Source organism: Panthera pardus, unplaced genomic scaffold (assembly GCF_024362965.1).
Source record: "Panthera pardus isolate Hobbes unplaced genomic scaffold, ASM2436296v1 HiC_scaffold_10, whole genome shotgun sequence".
NCBI classification, from domain to species: domain Eukaryota; kingdom Metazoa; phylum Chordata; class Mammalia; order Carnivora; family Felidae; genus Panthera; species Panthera pardus.
This window is the reverse complement of record NW_026526655.1, coordinates 51,816,850-51,837,025: the sequence shown is the minus strand read 5'-3', so window position 1 is coordinate 51,837,025 and position 20,176 is coordinate 51,816,850. Positions and strand designations below refer to the sequence as shown.

The window sequence follows — 20,176 nt, the reverse complement described above, 5'->3', positions numbered from 1 at the left end:
GTTGTATTACTGTTTTTCATGGTGGTGTTATTATGAATCTAATTCTGCTAATTCTTAAAACAAATAACTACTGTCAAAAGAAGTCCTTTGTTACATAATTAGTTTTAACACTGGATAATTTCTGTTGTATACCTTTATTGTTAGGTGCTTTATCAAGTAAGAAAATATCTGCCTATCTTTATTTCATACCTACATTTGTTTTATAATAACTAATATTTCCTAAACTAGAATATATCTTAGAGATCATCCAATCCAGCTAAACTGTGCAGAGAAAGACATCACATGTTACATATTTCATGAAAGTAATTTTTATGGAGTACTACATAAAGATGTAAAACTATGAATTCTGAAAACATAGATGTATTTCATACTAAGGGATTTTCACAAAGAAACCTTTTGAAAATACCAATTAGAATTTGTAAGTTGATACTTAGGGATGAACAATATGTGCATTGACTTGCTCAAAGACAAGGCTGACAAAACTGCATTAGTTAGGATGCCTTTGGCTGTAAATAACAGAAAATGCAATAAGAACTGGCTTAATATTAAGGGAGATTTACTTGATACTAAAATGTTTTGAGTTGAGGTGGTCCCAGAGGTGGCTAACTCAACAGCTCAATTACTTCATCAATGACTTAGGATATATTTAACTTTGCATTTGTCATCTTGAGAATCTAGGGTTGTCATTAAATACAGGACATCAAGTTAAATTTGAATTTTAGTTAAATTATACATGTCTCTTGTGATGTTACTCATTATTTGAAATTTCAAATTTAACTAGGTCCCTGCATTACTGTTTCCTAAATCTGGGATGCTTATCAGCATCTTGGTTTTTCTTTCTAAGCTAGCTCCACTTATGGTCACAAGATGGCTGCCTTATCTCTTAGTGTCATATGTAGATGCCAACATCCAGTGGCATAATAAGGATTCTGTTGGTAAGGAAGAAGGTGGAGGAGTGGTGTTTTGGTAGGCAACTAACATTATAGGTCTCCAAGGCAAATCTGAATTTTTGTTGATCAAAACATAGTTTCCTCTAATATTAAGTAATTATATCCTACTATGTAATTCAGCCTGCCTTCTGATTCAGGGATAGGAATTTTTTTTTCTGTAAAAAATTTTCTTTCTTTTTTAGTTTCTTTGTTGCAACCGGGAAAGCCCCAATCACCACATGTAAAATAACAAATAATATTTATTGAGTATCCTGAACCAAGGGAAAAATATGGCTCATTTGCACATTTCCCCTTCCCACTTTATTCCTAGGGCACATATAGGAGCTTCTCCATGTTCACGGTTGCTGGTTCTTTCTTCCTCCTTTATGCTGGTTGTTCACATTATGCACGGCCAAATTACATCTCAATTTCCTATGTTCTCTTCCTCTTTCCACTCTCCCACCTTTGAAAACTTAAAATATCCATGAGGCCATATTTGTACTTAAGTGATAATGGTTTTATGTGGGCTAGATAAACCAAGCTGTGTTAATATTTACTTTACTAATGTGTTGGACCTCTGAGGTAATTTAAGTCCTTAATCATTTCAACAGTTCAACCTCTTTAAAAAGCTCTTCAGGAATGCAGCCAGTTTAGGCATCTTAGTGACATGGCACTTTTGGCTTCCCTATCACACTTCCAGAGGCAGGTGGCTACAAGAAAGTTTGGCCTATATGACTCTGCCGCTTGGAGTATGTTCATTATGGCTGTTTGGTCTCACTTATGCCATCTTTCATTCCCACATCACACTCACATTGCAATCCACTGGTTTCTGCAGCCGTTTTCTCCACCCCATTTCCTGTCTCATCTTGAATGATTCATAAGTGACTTCAATATTTATAGATGTGCCCCACCCAACACCCTAGACTCATCATTTCTTGACCTCTCCTGCTGCACAGGCCTTTAACCTCTTTGGACTTCAGTGATCTACTACCAGGGCCATCCCCCAGTGCTACCTACTCATTCCCAGCAACTCTTTACCCCCCTTAATTACACTTCACAATCTTACTGTCTTCATTTGAGTTCCTGCTCTTTTCAGTGATCCCTTTTCCTTGTTTCTATCTAATTATTTGACTTCAAAGGAACCTCAACCTTAAGAATATAGCAAAGATTCAAGTCTCTGAACCCCTATACAACCTTGCTTCTTTCCCTCCTGCCCTATGTCTTCCAACTAACCCTGCCTGCTGTGGCTCATCTCATCAACTAATCCCTCAACTTCCATCACACACAACCTCTGAGCTCCTATTCCAGATGCGTCTAAAATTTTGTTTTTTGAAATTTAAGACCTATGTACCTAAACCTGATAAGTAAAGTCATGCCATTGCCATCAATCAGCATTGTAAAGTGGTTAAGAGCATGGACCCTGGAGCCAGAACATGGAAACTCAGTTCTAGGCTCCTCTACTTACTAGCTAGGTACCCTTAGAAAAATAGCATAACCACTATATCTCATAGACATATTATGATGAATAAATGAGCTGATATTTATAAGGTGTTAGAGAAATATATAATGGTTAAATAAATATTTTATTTCTCCCCTATACTCTTGTTTCCATTTTTAATAACAGTTATCCCAAACCTTTGCTCTTTTAAATTTTCCAAACAGCTCATGATCCATTACTTCAGCAGATGATCTGGCTAATTCTCCGAGTACAAAAAGGACATTAGGCGTTAACTCCTTTAAATAACCTTCCCCTGAAAATTTAACTACATTGGTACGTTGTATTTCTTTCCGATCTAAAAGAAAGAAATGACCTTCTAAAATAAATTTTCCTCCCTTTCTCAAGATCACATCCCTTCAAATACCTAGCTTTTTCTGTGTATATCTAATCTTTCTGTCTACTTGTTTTGTTTTTAACCAGTAAACATGTTTTATTCCTCAAAAGAATAACCAGAAATCCTTCTTCAACTCTGTATTTCCTTTTATCTATTTCCTATCTTCATCCTTTTCTTCATCAGATGTCTACATTTACTGTTTCTATCTTTACATCTCTCAAGACTATTCTTGAGAAACGATAATAATTGTAAGAAGGTCTAATAATAAAATTAAGTGGAAATAAACTCAGAAGAGTCAAAATTTTAGAACTTGGCTTTCCCCAACTAAGTCCAGACATAGGTAATCATGATTTGGAATGACCATATATTTATATAATGGCTTTCTTGCTCTTTTGTTCTATCTTTACCAACCAATTAATTGTTTTAGTTTGACTACCCCTGCTATTTCCTGTTTCCATCTTCTAAAAGGAATCAGCCCCACATAGTCGCACTACAATCAGGGTTTCACTCTCCGCCATTCCACCACAATTATTGTCAAGGGCAGCAGTAACATCTGTACTGCAAAATCCAGGGATTGATTTTCAGTTTTCATCTTAATCAACTTCTCAGAAAGTTGGTAGACTTAATCATTTCCTCTTCTTTAAAACCTTTTTGTTTCAGTGGCCTTCAAGATACCACTTCTCTTAGTTCTCTTTCTACTTTACTAGTTGTGCTAGATGATCTTTCTTAGCCTCCTTTGCTGGATTCTTCTCCTTTATTTGCCTTGAAAATGTGAAGTACCCCAAGCACTATCCTTGGACATCTCTTCTAACAATTCTTCACCAATTCCCCCTTGGTGGCCCCAACTAGTTTTTTAGCTTTGGATACTATTTATATGCTGACGACTTTTAAATTTATATTCCAGTCCAGATTTTTCCCTTGAAGTCTATATTCATATATCTAAATGCCTACTCAACATACTCTCTTGGAAGTCTAACAGGCTTTTCAAACAATATATTCAACAAACTTTCATTTCTCCCTAAGCTCCTCCACTCTTAGACTTCTCCATCTCAGTCAGGGAGAGTGTGTAAACTTAATAGAGGGGAATTCTCAAGAACACAACAATAAAGCTGGTAAAAGAATAAAAGCCAGTAAAGGAGATTGAGAAGTAGGAGAATAGGAAAATATAAGATCAAGAAATAAATGAGAGGAATAGTCAATCCTGCAAAAACTATAAGGATAACTATAAAATGAGAGCTGAAAGGATCCAGCAGATTTGGCATTTTTGAAGTCACTGATGACTACTGCTTTGGTAGGTTTGAAATAGTTTACTTGGGAAATAGAAAGAAGGCTGTCTAGTATTAAGGATTCAATACACACACAACACACCCTACAATATTTTAACCAAACTTTCATCCAGAGTTCCAGTTCTGTGCTGTATTTCTGAATGCTTGGGGTTACATTTCCATCAGTATGATTTGGAAGTACCTCCTATCTAACATGTCCTATAATGAACTCATTTCCTTTCCTCTTTTTCTCCTCACTTCTAAACAAATTAGTACCAAATACACGATTCTCCTAAATTCTTTATTAGGTTGAATGACACCAATACCTATCCATGCACCTGCAGTGGAAAACAAACCTTGAAGATCATTCTGTTTCTTCCTTCCCACCCATTTCGTAGTTTGTCAAATCTGATTGCATCCCCTATTTCCCTCAGTCTAACGTGAATTTTTGTTAACCTCCCTGTCCCCAGGCCCCATACATATAAGCCTCCTAATTGGCTTCCTTGCCTAACAACTTCCATGACTCTTTCTGCTATATAGTTACTAGTTATCTTTCAATAAAGCAGTTTAGTTAAAAACTGGAAGTTGCTTTCAACTTCTATTCTAAGATTGCAGGAAGATAGTCTTAGAATAGCACTCCGAGGCCTTTGAAATTTGGCTGTCACTTACCAGCCATTTGAAACTTACCATTTCAAAGTTCAAATAATGTTTTCCTCCCTAAGTTGTAAATACAATTTCAAAATGTTTGGAAAATAAAGGAAAAAAGTTAGCTATAATATTGTAATGGTAGTGGAACATCTTTGTTTCACTCCTAACATCCCCCTATGGATATACATATTTGTATAGTAAACATAATTTTGCATAATATTCTTACATATTTAGCTATTCCTTGTCATGGTGCAGAAAAGGAATATAAAAGTTATAAAATATTATTTTGAGAAAAAAAAATGGAAGTAAAAGAAGAAAAAAGGTGGGGACAAGTTAGAGGTATGAATAAGGTTTAGGATGCATACCATGATGACCTACTCATCTACCATGAGTGAGCCACACATTTGGCTCTCAATTCTCTACTAACCAATGTTAAAAACAGAAACTTTGTTAGTTATCCAAGTCCCAGTGCCCATGAGATTAAAATAAAATGTCCCCGTAATTTCAACTCATCTTGGAACAAATATTATAAAAAGACTTCTTCTGAGGTTCTCGTAAAGAGAAGGCAGGGTGATGTACTTAACAAGTTCTGGGAAGACTCCTTATTAGAAGTAGCACATCTCATTTCACATCATTGTTCATATTGAGAATCAATATAGGCAGATGCTATTTTACAAATCAGAGTGATTTTGTGAAAACCAACTTTTTGGAAATCATTTGATATAATCAAAGCACCCAGCTCTTTGCTGATCTGCTTTAAATCATGGCTAAATATTAACATATTGAAATGCTCATATGTAGTATATATTAGTCACAGTAGTGGTTGAATTTTTTTAATGTTTATTTATGTTTGAGAGAGAGAGAGAGAGAGAGCATGCGCCTGCAGGCACATAGGGGAGAGGTGGAAAGAGAGGAACAGAGGATCTGAAGCAGGCTCCCTGCTGACAGCAGTCAGCCCAATGTGGGGCTTGAACTCACCGTGAGATCATGACCTGAGCTGAAGTCAGATGTTCAACTACTGAGCCACCCAGGTGCCCCAGAAGTGATTGAATTTTACCCTTCAGATAATCTTTCTGAATATTGTTTCTCTTCAAAATAAATTTTAAATAGTTCTTAGGTGAAAAGTGAAATCTTAAAAACTTCAGGTCTCCTATTGGGCAATTAAAGCTTACTTGGAAGGCCAGATTTTAGGTTGAGAAGCAAAAATTCTTCTGGATCATCTGTGTGATTCCTCTTGAGAAAGTTCTCTGAGTACAAGAATGTGGCTGGCCCAGGGATGCTATAGTCGTGGGCTTTTTTATGTAACAGGGAATATGATGTTATCCTAGAAGGACTCAAAAATTTACTGATAATTTAAGAAGCCTACATACTAAAATCTTTGTTTTTATATTCTCCAAGTTTTTCAGAACATTTGATAAGATAAAAGCAGTTTTTCTACCTTTGCCTTTATCAATGTTTGCAGGGCTTTTGAGATATGGATTCTTGTCCTAATTAATTCTGTCACTAACTAAATGGCTGACCTTGGGCAGGCTTCTTAAGTTTCCAAGCTCATTTTCTCTCCCTTTGTAAAATGAGGGAGCTGTTGTAGGGTAACTGCCTCTGTAGAATTCCTTCCAGTTATGAGTCATACTGACCCCTCTGCCCACTTCTATAGGTGAAGAACCTCCTCAGTCAGAGGAAAGTAAGTGATTACTAATGTTTCTTTAACAGTGGACCTGGAGTACTAGGAGACAGTCACATATCTTAGGTGAGAGCATGGGCTTTGCAGGGGAAAATCCTGGTTCCACTCTGCCACTTACTAGTACACAGCCTGGGGCAAGTGTTAATCTCTCTGAAGCTCAGTTTCCCTAACTATAAAGTGAGAAAAATACAAATGCTTTTATAGTTGTTGTATTAAATGAGACACTGTAAATCTAGCCCTAAGTAGAGTGTCTGGCACAAGGCAAGTACTCAATCAAAAGTATCTATTTGTCACATTGTTATTTCCTTGGGTCCACTGAAATAATTGTTCTTTTAATAACATTTCTCCAAATTGAATATCAGCACTATTATAATTACAGTATTTAAAGGTTTTAAGGTGCCAACTTGGCTGACTAGTAAAAAAAAATTGGAAAGATACAGGCTCAGGGGATTTTTAAAAAATTAACCAAAACAACCTGTGTGTTGACCTTTACCCTGTAGTTCTTTTATTTAATAACAGTCTATTAATAAATATAACTTTAAGCTGTTTGATTTAGTGCTAATATAATCCAGGCCAAATACGCTACCTTTCTTGTCTGCTCCAAAGAAATTTTAATGGAGGTTTGGTTCACGTTTCTGTTTGATTTGAAATAAGATTGTGGGAAGTTCTTAGTTTTGGGTCCCCATCAGTAGATATGTAGTCACTTTAACTTTTGATCATTTGTGGATTATATTTAAATGCAACTAAATGTGATAAAATCATTCTTAGATGGTTAAGGTAAGCTTTGAAGGCTGTATAAGTACTTATCTTTTAATTTAAAAACTATCGCCTCACCATAAAATAAAAGGAAAAAATTCCCCAAATGTGGGAAAGCAGAGTTCTTGGCGATGTTCTTAAACTACAGCAGGAAATATGTGTTTGTTTATTATGACCCTAGTGCTTTCACAGGCCAGATGAACTTTCAAACACAGAGTTTTCATTCTGTTAACCAACAACTGTCACCCGACTTGTGGAAAACGATAATTTTTGCAGGGAGTTCAAGGAGAACATTTGCATAATTCCATCTGGTAGAACCTGGCTTGTCCCCACAGCTTGCAGATAGACGCTTTGTGAACAATTCTAACTGTAGGGCTACCTATGGGGTGTGTCAATTACCACAGAGTAACTTGCTGGATCAATCTGTGTTAAAGGTGGCTTTTATGGACTATCAAATTTTATAGCAAAGGAATTTTGAATTATCATTATATGTTTAAGAATTTTTTTTGATTCCAGGTTTCTCCTCATTCATGAGATGTGAGCCTCAACTGATTTGTACCAAGTTGTGGAAGAATAGTTACTTGTATTTCTGCTAGAAAGTTCTCTGCAGGATAAAGGGTGAGTAATATATAGATAGAGAAAGAATCTACACTGATTCATAAATCTTGAATACCTGATTGTTAAATATCTAAAATGTATCAAGCTGTTGAATAGACTTTCATTACATGAATTAAATTTCAAAAGTTTCTTAGGAACTAGCTTATTATTTTCTGTCTCTGTAGCTCTATTTCCTTTAACATTTCATTGTTTAATTAACTCTCATGGAACTTCACTTATTTTAAAAGCAATTTTAAAGGACTATACACTGAATTTATATACAACTTTCTAAAAATTGCCTACAATTATTATTAATTTGTCAAAATTGATTTAATTAGAATAAAGAGATTATTCAGTAGATACATCTTATAGCTTCTGAATTGAAGAATGACAAAAAGGGCGACTTAAAACTGACGCCAAGATAGAGGGATCTGCCGGTTCTGCTCTATATCACAATGGTGGTTGATATGAAGTATCCTTGTTTTGATGTCCTACCTGCTCAATCTTCTACTTTTTGGTTAGTGATGGTAAGAGAAATTGGTAGAGTTGAATGTAAGGAATAGACAAAAATGGTTTAGCAAAATCCTGTCTGAGTCTGGCAGAAACCCTGCTCTCTCCCCATTTTGTCCACCCTCAAACTTGCCAAGCCTTGTTCACTTTGGCTTTATTTTAAAAATGCATTTCTGGTGAGTGAGGAAAGGTTTTGTACTGTGTTTTCAATGACTCACCCAAAATAACTCCATTGAACTTGTAAACGGTCCTGTTCTGAATGCAGATTGTGTTTGTTCTGAGATGGGCATGAAGGAGCTGCAGAAAGGAGATTAGAGAAGGGAAATGTGGTGGGAGAGGCAGTGCAGTTCAGGCACACATCAGAATTATTTTTAAAAAATACATTGTGTGTGTGTGTGAAAGATGGTTGTCTATGAGGTCAGTACCATTTAAAGTTCTTAAAGATACATCAGTATTAAATACGGTTCATCTAGCCACCAACCTCTTTCTTTTGATTCTCATAAAATGTGAAAGGAAGATTTATCTGTGAATATATAATTCCAAATACATGCATTGTGAAACTTTTTAAAGTGCTAAATGGCTTCAAATAGGAAATAATCATATATATAACACAAGCTAGAAATTAATCTTAAAATAGGAAGAAAATGTCTATCAATACATTGATCACATAATAGGACAGTGTTAAAACTGGGAAGTGTAATAATGACATCCTCTTGTGTACTGCATAAAAATGTTTAATACCAAGTGGCACTGATTATTCAACATCAATAGATGTACCTCTTGAAAAGCTTTTATGATTCAAAATGTCAGGGACCTTTAAAAACAATATTTTAGGGCAGGACTGAAAAGAAAAAAAAAAGAACTGATCTAAACTTTCATGAATTCATGAAACAGACCAAATAAAGTTTATTCTGTTATATAATCTTGCTTCAGTCAATTGTTAATGAAGAATAGATGAGCTATTTTTACCTGTTGCTCAGAAACACCAAAGAATTGAGCCACTGAAAAGAAAACAAGCTATCTACAAGGTTTTACCATGGAGAGGGTAAATTTAGCAGTATGTGGCAAAAAGAAATGGTGATCTGAGGACAGTGAAATGGATGATAAAATGACAAGTCTTCAACATGCACAAAATCAGAAAGTATGTAAACTTACCAAGATTTTGTAAATAATCTGCAAGGCAAAGTTCCAGTGGTATAAACACCTGCTTCTCTCTCTGGTGTGTACTTGAGAAAATAAGGGAAATAAAAATAGCAGATTGTTACGCTATATTAATGCTTACTTATGAGGACAATGAACTAGTATAATAATCCCTCAATTTTTGCTAATGTGGAAAAACCCTAAGAATAATAGGTTCAAGTTATAGACTACATAAATGAATTTTATCACTTTAAAATATACACAACTAGAAATACTGTAATGATTAATAATGACTCAAATATATATATAAAAAAAACAATCTTAAATCAGACTAACCACCTTTCCTCATAGTTCATTTGTATGGTTTGTAAATAATACTTTGAAAATTTTCAAAGAACTCATTTGTTGAGTAATATTTTCCTTTCATCCTCTTTTACCTTAGTGTAAATTATTCCACTAAGTATCCCTGGAAATGTTAGTAGCTGTACTGAGTGAGCCCAAAATATTTCATGTTGAAATGAATTTTAGAAATACTGGGTTAAACAAAGTTAAACAGGTTTTTTTTTTTCCTTAATAAGCCTTGAGAACTTACTTCTCAAGTCTCTTACATTCATTGTGACTGGGTTGGGTGGGAGAGGTGAGAATATAATATACAGTGTTTTCTAAACTTATTTCATACAGAATTCTGTTCTCCATGCACTCCTTTGAAATATATAATGCTGCTTTGTTTATTTAACCTGCAGTTCTACTTAGCTTACACCTCCCAACTTCCTTTTGTCTTAATAAGGGGTGAAAATTTGGTAAACTGCAATGCTACCACTTTCTGATCAGAGTCTGTATCAAGATTTTGAGGCATAAAATAAAATTTTGATTACATAAATATTCTTGAACAAACAATAACTAGAACAACATGCTTTAACTTACTCAATAGTAAATCTTACTTAGTAATTTTGAGGCATGTGTTAAGGTCTGGAAGAGTAAAAAATAACTAAAGTAATTAAACTGAGCATGATGTTTCATTTCTAGAGATAAGCTTTTCCATTTAAAAGTGTCTAACCAGAATAGGTTTTCTGTCCTAGCCTGAATTTATGCGATTTTTAAAATTCATCTGCATACACATGAGGACAGATGTCACTTAACGGTATAAGAATAATCCTTCTATTATAACATTGATTTTTGCCTCTGCAATATAACAATCCCAGCAGCTATCCTGAGCGCCTACTTCCATGTGATTCCATGTGATGCTCACATCAGTTTGGGAAGGCAGTTATCATGATTGCTATTTCACAGATGAGGAATGTGATGGCCAAAGATATTATCTGTTTTGCCTTAGGCCATAAAACTAGAAAGATAAAGAAACAGATTTCAAACTTCAGTCTGACACTCAAGACCCTACTGTTTCCACTACAACTTGCTGGATGGAATTATCCACATCTAACTTAAATTTGTTTATTTCTCTACCTTGCAAGTATCAGTGAATCAGACATGACTCCTTATGGAGAGGTTCTGTAATGGGGATATGCAGTTGGTCAACAATATAGTACTTGTTGGGAAAAAAATCTTTGAAGAATCAAATAGATTCTCCTCGTGTGTAACATGGCATTCCTCACTGAATAAAGGAAACACCTTGGGCATTTTTTAATATCTCAAAGTTGAGAATACAATTAAAACCCTTCACAGTTCAAAACAGCTTGCTGTTTCAAGGATTTCCTTCCCTACTACTTCTGTACCCTCAACATATTACATTAAAAATGATCATGTAGAAGAAAACATACAATTGCGCTATTAGATTTTAAGCAATTTCTGTATTCTATTCCAATGCTACCTGCTGGCATTTCCCCCTCCTTTCTTTATAGCTTGATTCTGGTGGTTGGCTTTTATTTTTATGTTTTTAAATGTTTATGTATTTGAGGGGCAGAGAGAGAGAGAGAGACAGAAACAGAGAGACAGAGACAGAGAGAGAATCCCAATGTGGGGCTCGGCTCCCGGAACTCATCAACTGCGAGATGACCGGAGTCAAAATCAAGAGACCGAAACTTAACCGACTGAGCCACCCAGGTGCCCCTGGTTTTTAAATATAAAATATACTTCACTATTGCCTTTCTCAAAAGTTCTTTGTTGTTTAAAAGTATTAAACAACAAAACTGAATAAAAAATAGGCCTTAGAGAAACAATGTAAAGCAAATACTTTATCCATTTGTCTGTCCATGGTGAAGAACATAAAGAACAGAAAAATTTACCTCAAGAAAAGTCATCCGTCCTCTGTACTAAAAGTGTAAGGAGTACAAGAGGAATACAGAATGTTCTTTAATCTCTCACGGTTTACACTCCAATGTGGCTGGGAAGTCAAACATACCCTCAAAGGCCAGTCATATTATTTACTGCACAATTCAGTCTTAAAATAAGTGATCCAGACATTCAGTTGTGAATCAGGGCATCATGGGAGAGATGTGACCAGAAGTGGTGGAAAGATACGGTTGAAGAAAAGTTCTGGCTCAGGTGGATCTTGAAGTTCATAAAGGTATTGGAGAGAAAAGAACAGGAGTAAATCGAGAGGCAAGGACATAGAGTCAGCAAACAGCATGTGGAGATAATGGAGTTGAAGCTGGCAGCCCCAGATGAGTAGGGTGGGGTCTGTTAGGGCCCTGCATGGAACTGTAAAGACAGTATATTTTGTTCTGTGTGGCTTTTGACCACCCCTTTCAGTGTCTCTTCTCCAGCTACTTCCCTCTCTCTCTCTTGCTTACCTTTCCTACAGGCAGCTAGGCCCTAGCCTATTCTGAAGGGCAATTAAACTGTTAGCTGCATTTTGCTACAGGACTCTTGAAGGCTGAAAAGTCTTTAAGATTCAAGGAAAGAATAACAATGAAATTTCAAGCCGATGAGATTCTAGTATCACTGTTCTAGCTCCCCTTGTATTTTCACAGTACCTCTACCTAGACCCAGAATATAATGGTGGTTCTGGAAAGTTAGTCTGGGTTTTGGATAGGATTTTGTAGGTATTGATAAACCATCAGAAGTTTGTGTGTGATTTCAACAGGATTTTATAGTCTTTATGCTAATGAGATTTTAAAAGGGGGAGAATGCCCAAATGCATTTTTAAAATAGTTCTGAATCTTGACATCAACCTCTATCTTTTCATCTCTCCACGTCCAACGTCAATGTGGAATCTCCAGATTAAACGTTCTTTCTCAATTCGTTTTCATACATAACCACGATAAATAACTTTCTTAAGGCAGGAAAGTAGCACTTCACGAAGTTTGGTCTTTTCCAGGTTTGACATTTTGACAAATACCAATTAGGAGGCTCTTTTCTTTCATCTTCATCCTCAATTCCTTGGACTTCGCCAACAATAGTAACTCGGCGAGCCCAACCAGACATTTGTTTTGACGCGGTGAAGATGGGCAGTTGGCCTTTCCACATTTTTGCTGTGAGAGAAGTTGACAGGAAACAAAGATTGCTACCAAACAAACAAGCAAACAAATCTCGCCCACTCCGCGGGCCACCTCAGGGGAACCCAACGCCCTAGTCCGCGCCGCCGCCCCGCGCTCCGCCCCGCGCGCCCCCGGCCGGAAGGGGGCGTGGGACGCCGCCGAGGGAGGGGCGCGCAGACACGCCGCGGCCGGCCGGGCCTCCGGCGCGTCGGGCGGAGGCGGGAGGCGGAGGGCGGGAGGCGGAGGACGGGAGGCGGGGAGCGGGGCCAGGGGGCCGGCCGGCGCTCGTTCTCTGCCGCGCTCGCTCGGGCCACTAGCGCTCCCGCGCCGCGCCGGGCCGGCTTCATGTGAAGCGCCGGCCCTCTGCCCCCTCCCTCCCCTTCCTTCCCTCCCTCCCTCCCGTCCCCTCCTCCTCCTCCTCCTCCTCCTCCTCCTCCTCCTTCTTCTCCTTCTTCTCCTCCTCCGCCCCCTCCCGCGCCCGCTGCCGCTTCCCGGGGGCCCCCCCAGCCCGGCTGGGCGCTGACAGCAGGGGCGGGGGTCCCGCCGCCACCGTGTCTCAAGCAGGCTCCGACTAGGGCAGCGGAGCTCCCGGTGCGGCCATGGACCGGCCCCTGGTGGCGTCGGCGGAGGCGGAGGAGGAACTGGAGTGGCAAGTGGCGAGTCGCAGGAGGAAGGCCTGGGCCAAGTGCCGCGGCTCCTGGCAGGCGTCGGAAACGGAGGACCTGTCCACAGAAGCGACGACGCAGGACGAGGACGAGGACGACGAGGAGGACCTCCCGGGCGCGAAGCTGCCGGCGGCCCCGGGGAGAGGTCTGTGCGCCCGGCCGTGCCGCGGCGGGCGGGGGACTCGGGGAAGTGCAGGCTGGCGGGCGGGGGAAAGTCTCGTGCGCTCTGGGCAACTGCTCTAAGTTCTGGCAGATCCTGCGGGCAGGCCGGGGGAGAGGGGACACTTGGGACCTTTAAATGCGCGCCCTTGACAAGGCGTCTCCAGAGTCAGCATAGACACCCCGGTGCCATCTCGTTTTCCTTTAGATGGACACTGGGACGTGTTGCTTAGGCTACATGTTACCCCCAGTAGATTTTCCTACATGGGAGCGTCCAGGTTGACCCCGACGTCGGAGTCCCCCAGGGGTCGGTAACCACGCTGTCCCCTCACTCTGCCCCGCAGGAAACGTGCCCAACGAGAAGATCGCGATATGGCTCAAGGACTGCCGGTGAGTCCTCGCTTTCGCCTCTCGCGTCCCAGAGGGAGATCCACGGAGATGGCCCTCCCGAGTGGAGCAGAGTCACCCGGGCCGCAGTCCCTGTGGGTCCCATGGCGGTGTGAGCTATAAACCGGAAAGTGAGCCGGCGGATAGCTTCCTCCTTTGAAAGATTAGAAATGGAAGTACTGTGACCGCTGATTATTTGGTGACCGTGTTGACTTTACAGTTGTTAGGACTTCAGCCCCCCTTGCGTGATGTTAGCATCGGAGAGCAGAGACCTAAAACGAATAATCATGCCATGCCTCGTTATATGCTTGCCTTGTTTTTATTCGAAAGGATTTTCACATTTCACACGGTATTTTACTTTGCTTTTGTTTTGACATCTGTATATCTGGCATGAAATGATTTCCCTTTCAAATGTGTTTTAGATGAATTTAATTTACTTAACAACTTAACTGGCCTTAATTTTATTTCTGTGCCTTAATTCTATTTGGATAGCTATAAAACCAGCTAACTTGTTTTCTTGTAGTTTACTCCTTGGGCACGCATTTGTCAGACGGCACTGGAATGCACTGAAGGGACATAGAGAGCTTTGAAGGCATTCAAACGGCATAAATCTGTTTAATTGCATACTTGGGCAACTGGTACCAATCTGGTTGATAAAGTACAAGGGGAGATAGATCATTTTGCAAGTAAATCTTACTACAGTAAAAAAGCTTGTTATCTACTTTAATTTTTTTCTATTTATTTTCTACTTGTAGAATATCATATGAAGAATGTTGCTTTTTAACTTTGGTTAAGTTGTTTGCTTCTGCACATATTTCTGCCATCTCATTTTGGGCTTTTCTTAATCTTTTGTTCAAGTATACCAGAGGTAGGGAAGTGTTTTGGGGGGGGAAGGAGAAGTGATTTTCATATATGCCAGTTTATTTTTCTTCCCTAAGCACAGATAAAATATTGGCCACTACTCTGTTGATATCCTGTTTTAATGAATTACCTGGATTTTTGAGTAATGGTGAATAAATACTCTTATTTAGGAGGATCATTGACTCTTTGAGATACGGTGAAATATATGGTCTGTCTTTCTAAAGATACACCGAAAAAGGAAAAAAGAAAGTTTAATGGCAAGTGAAAAATCACATTATTTTATGATGTATAGGAATTAAGATTATATAAAAGATCACATCAAGTAGACAGTAAATAAGTAAGTTTATCTTGTAAGGTAAATGCGGTAGGCAAATGTTACTCATCAGACATACCATCTCCGAAAATTTCAAGTTTTGTTGCTGGTCTTATGTAGGCAGATTCTTTGGTCTGCTGCTCCTTCCCTTTTAGGTTTCCTGCATAGGTTTCCTTCTTGTTCCCTACAGTTGCATCTATTCTGTACAAAAGGGACATTCATTTGTACCTGGGAAAGCTGGAACAAATAGTCTTGTAATGCTAGCTGTATTATTGCAGATTTGACTGCTAGGACATATGCAACTCTAGGGTTTTTTTCTCTAACAGGTTTTTCAAAGTTGGGCATTTACCTACTTTGTATACAGTGTTTACAAATGATCTAAAGCTAGCTTTTTCCCCTGGATACATTCTTATTTATTTATTTATTTTTGTATTGCTGTCCATATTCTGAATAAAGATTCCATTTGTTGTTCCTTAAAGGATGTAGGGGTCTTTGATAATCTTTTTTTTTTTTTTTTTTTTTTTTGCTAAGTGGAAATAATTGCTTGGATTAACATCTAAGAAAGGATAGTTTTTGAACGAATTTAGAAGAAAGCAGTTATAAGAGTGAGAGACTTGTTTCTGAAGGAGAATGGCAGTTACAGTCTCTTTATTTGCCATTTTCTGTTAGTGCATAGACCAGCAGAGACATCTGCAGGAGTAATAGTGTTTTATCCTAAGAAAGTAGCCATCAAGAAAGAAGGACTTTATAGAGGCATAAATTCAAGTTTCATTAAAATATATGTAAAAACTTGGCTCAGTTTTTTATTGTTTTCATGGTAGTTGTGATTCGTTAACATTTCAAAAGCACTAATTTTCGAAGAACTACCATTGCCTGTGTATTTGCTTGCAGAAAGTTTTAACATTAAATTGCCATTTCAATAATAAATTTTTTTAGACTGATATTTTTATGATTGATTCCATGACTGATGTGAATTTGTAAGAGATATAAATTGTTACTGATGAAAGGTTTATATCAAAACAGAACGTTCAAAATAAAACATTTCTTAATATAATTCAGTTTTTAGACAGAAGCGAAAAACATTTTCACATTGAAAAAAGATTTCTAAGTTATCTGCATTTGAACGGGAAGAATGTGTAGGAATTTTAGCAATGGCTGGTTCTTAAGGTTGATTCTCAAGCCAGCTTTTTAGTTTACAGAGTTGAATGAAGATATATGTATTTTACAGTTTCAAAGCAGAAAAAAATAATCTCAAGTTTCTCCGTTAGACCAAAAAAGATAGTAGTTGGGGTTAAGGGAGGCACTAATTGATGCTCTAAAATGCTGGTGATAGATTTAACAGATGAGGTTTAAAAAACTGTTGAACCTTACTTCTCACTAAACCCTGACTTTTACATTTTATTTAGATAAAGATTTGTTTTCTTTTAATTCTGTTTCCTGTTTCTAGGGAAGGGATTGAGGGGAGCAGACATTTTTTTAATGCATGTTGACATTCTCTTTTTCTGTTTTTGTAAAGAAAATGCTAATTCATATCATTTGTAATTATAATTCTTGTTCTTAATTGCTGGCAGATCAGATGTGTGATTAAATCATTCCTGGTGAACTGACTTGAGGATAGGTATTTGCTTAGTTAGGAGGATATTACTTATGTAATACTCTTGCATTCCTTTTGTGTTTGGGGAGGAGAGTTAAATGTGATTAGAAGCTTGCTGGCTATGACCTTTTAAGTGTAAAGTTGTGCAGTGACAACTCTCCAGACAGCTTTTCAAGACTGAGGTTTATATGTTTATGTGGTTTCAGTACCCCTTTGGGAGCCTCACTGGATGAGCAAAGCAGTAATACACTCAAGGGTAAGAGAAAGTTGCCTTTCTAAATCTGTTCTTTATGTGAAGGTCCTACTTTATTTCACTGCTTTGAGTGAAAGTATACATATGTAAATTATAAAAGTGATGTTCATTTTATAAGCTATACCATTCTGAGAGAAAAGCCAAAAGAAAGAAACCTTGTCATGAACCGTAAAACAGTGGATAGTTTAAGAAAATCACTAAACCTTTACACAGTGTGAAACTCATATTTTTATTATCCAGTTAGATATTATGAAAACTAATTAAATACAGAAATAGAATATGTAAACTTAAGGAAAATATTGAGTGAACTGGGTCAGCTTTAGTACAGCATTTCTTTGCTTACATTACATTAACCGAAATTGCCACACCTGAAATTTTACCACCTGTGTGAGACACAGTTCTAAAGTTCAAAGTACAACAAGAATGTACAGGTAGTGGCAAGGCATATAAAAAAAAAAACAAACAAAAAAAAAACACTTATAGTATTAGAAAAATCTAGCTTGAGCTTCTGACTATTAAGGGAGGTAAAAGGAGTGATTGCTCCGGGATCTGATTTTCCTTGAAACTCTTGGATACGATGTTAGCTAAATGAGTATCTTCAAAGACATAGTGAGTATAGAATAACTTCTATCAGGGCTTATAACAATTTTACCTTGATGCAGATCATGGTTTCTTTGCGATAAAGTAAAGCTTATACTTGCTTTTTGAAATTATATAATCAGAATAATGTATGAGTATATTCAGGTTTGAAATACCTTATTGTAGCTTACATTTTGTTTGGTCAATTTTAGCTAAAACTACGATTTTATATGTGAGTCCAAAAGAACAGAACACTAGAATGCATCTTACGTTTCTTTCAGGTGTGCTTGTGAGAAATGGAGGCAGTTTTGAAGATGATTTGTCATTGGGAGCTGAAGGTAAGTTTTTTTGGAAGAACTGCATTTTCATACAGGTTTAAAATGAAAAAAAAAAAAAAAAAAGGTTGAGTGCTTTCAGGTTTACAGTCCTCAGCCAAAGTTAAAGGTCTTGAAAATGGCTGAGACACATTTTACAGAACCTTTGACATGTTAATAATCTAGTCAGAGCTTGTAGGATACCTGTAGGAATGGCTCTAAAAATCGTTGTGGAATGTCCTTGTCTTCCTTGGACTTAATTGCTTAAAGGAACTGTTTGGGGGCAAACAATGGTCATAGAACTGAGGGAAGAATTGTCCCGCAGAAGGAAGGAAACTTAAATATTTATACATGAGAAGACTAAATTGAAGCTTATTTTTAGTGTGAGGTAGCCTTATGTCAGACTTACAGCTGTGGCTTGTCTATCTCCTTGCATTCAAGTGTCTCCCATCTTCCCCCCCCCCCCCCCCCCACTCTCTTTCCAGATTGTTAGAACACTGAAGAACAAAAACAAAATTAGAGTTATTAGAATTTAATTAGAAAACATTATGCTGATGTCTATTCCAGACTGCATTAACATTTTAAAAGCGTGTCGTACCATGTTTAAATTTTCACAGATTGTATCATCTTTTCCAGTGGATTTATAGTGAAATTTTCCACAATGTAGAATTAAACATTTTTATTGTTTTACAGGTATTTGAAGATTATTGGTAGTTGTACAGCTGGGTTATTAATGTGTACTTTTTTATCAAAAAGAAATTAAGGATTTTATTAAATCTTTTTAGATTATAAGTTGATGAATGGTGAATTTATCCACTGAATGTAATAACCTTGATCTTTTGCTATTTTAAATCAATCTGTATGTATATTACTTCTAACATTTAAGACTCTAGAATATGTGAATATGTTAGTTTTTATTATTGAAGTTAATGTGCTTTCAAGGAATAAACTCTGTAAAGAGCTTAGACTTACTGCTTCCTAATTAGTACAGTTGAGCATGTTGCCAACCCCTTACTGAAAATGCATTTCAATGTTACAGTAAATAGCAATTTTGATATCTGCCTTAATTTCACAATATGGAATTTTTTTAAGACTTTTTTTTTTTTTTTAAAGCAGGTTTAGGTTTACAGAAAAATTTAGAGGAAGGTATAGAGATTATCCCTGTACTTCCTGCCTCCATATATGCATAGCCCTCCCAATAATCAACGCCCCCTACCAGAGTGGTACTTTTGTTACAACTGATGAACCCATAATGAGGCATCATAATTACCCAAAGTTCACAGTTTACATTAGGTTTCACTCTTGCATGTGTACATTCTGTAGGTTTGGACAAATGTATGATACCATGTATCTATCATTATCATATCATAAATGTATTTTCACTGCCCTAAAAACTGCCTCCGTCTGCTTGTTCATCCATATTGAATGATTTTTCTGGAAACCAGAACCTAAAAGGAAGTTTCAGAGAAGAATGGAACTATTATGTTGTTTTACTGAAAATTATTTCAAGATTATTTACATTCATTCAGTAAATATTTATTGAATATTACGTGTTAGGCATCTTTCTGAGTGGATGTACAAACAAACTAACAAATTGCCATGACTTTGTAAATCAGAAGTGAGAAAAAATCTGGTGTGCTGAAATAGATATGTTTATAATTATTTTCCTTCTTTATATTTGCCTATAAAAGTTCAGTGCAGTAAATTTAACTGACTCTACACTTAACAATACTTACCTGTTTAAGACTTGTAAATCTAGGATAAAGTTTAAAAACAATTTTTTAAAGAAAATTTACTTTGAAACGAGTAGAAATTTTCAAAATACGTGCATGAAAAATTGGTTGTAACTGGGATGAATTTTCAGTCTTTGAAAAAGCACCTTAGAAACTTATATATACTGTTGCCACACTTAAATAATGTTAAGTCATGTTTTTGCTCTTGAAAGGTCTTTAGTAATAGCTTTTAAATTTAATAATTAGAAACACATTTACTACAGATGCTGTATATCTTCTTACCATTTATTTTTAATTGTTAAACATAGAAATTTAATTGGTTATCTGTATAGCTTTTATTTTAAACATTCAATGAAGGAAGTAGTTAATTTTACATTGCTAACAAACAAAAACACCATCTAGATGCTACTGATTCTCTTCATATTGATCTGTATATTACGTTTAATGATCTAGATTTAATGAACCAAGACATGAGTTTGGGATATTAGGCATTTAGCTGTAATATTTGACTAATATGCTTTCTTGA

General features: G+C 37.0%; 2 protein-coding genes across 3 annotated transcripts in view; one reads left to right on the top strand and one right to left on the bottom strand.

Moving 5' to 3' along the window:
• Positions 1–13,393, bottom strand: part of LOC109269625 (uncharacterized) — a 114,915-nt gene extending 101,522 nt beyond the window's left edge. Inside the window, exons 1-4 of the mRNA XM_053901820.1 lie at positions 13,365–13,393; positions 12,654–13,105; positions 9,374–9,444; positions 8,437–8,515 (exon numbers count right to left, since the gene is read on the bottom strand). Coding sequence (XP_053757795.1) covers positions 8,437–8,515; positions 9,374–9,444; positions 12,654–13,105; positions 13,365–13,393 — 631 coding nt within the window. The remainder of the gene's footprint in view (positions 1–8,436; positions 8,516–9,373; positions 9,445–12,653; positions 13,106–13,364) is intronic.
• Positions 7,632–20,176, top strand: part of ITPRID2 (ITPR interacting domain containing 2) — a 45,428-nt gene continuing 32,883 nt past the window's right edge. The window contains exons 1-5 of one of the 2 annotated variants that reach the window (XM_019461185.2): positions 7,632–7,729; positions 13,357–13,602; positions 13,961–14,006; positions 16,978–17,027; positions 17,885–17,941. In XM_019461185.2, the coding sequence (XP_019316730.2) occupies positions 13,392–13,602; positions 13,961–14,006; positions 16,978–17,027; positions 17,885–17,941 (364 nt within the window). In that variant the 5' untranslated portion in view covers positions 7,632–7,729; positions 13,357–13,391. Of the gene's footprint in view, positions 7,730–13,282; positions 13,603–13,960; positions 14,007–16,977; positions 17,028–17,884; positions 17,942–20,176 lie in introns of those variants that run through there. The other variant, XM_019461191.2, reaches the window with a different exon arrangement.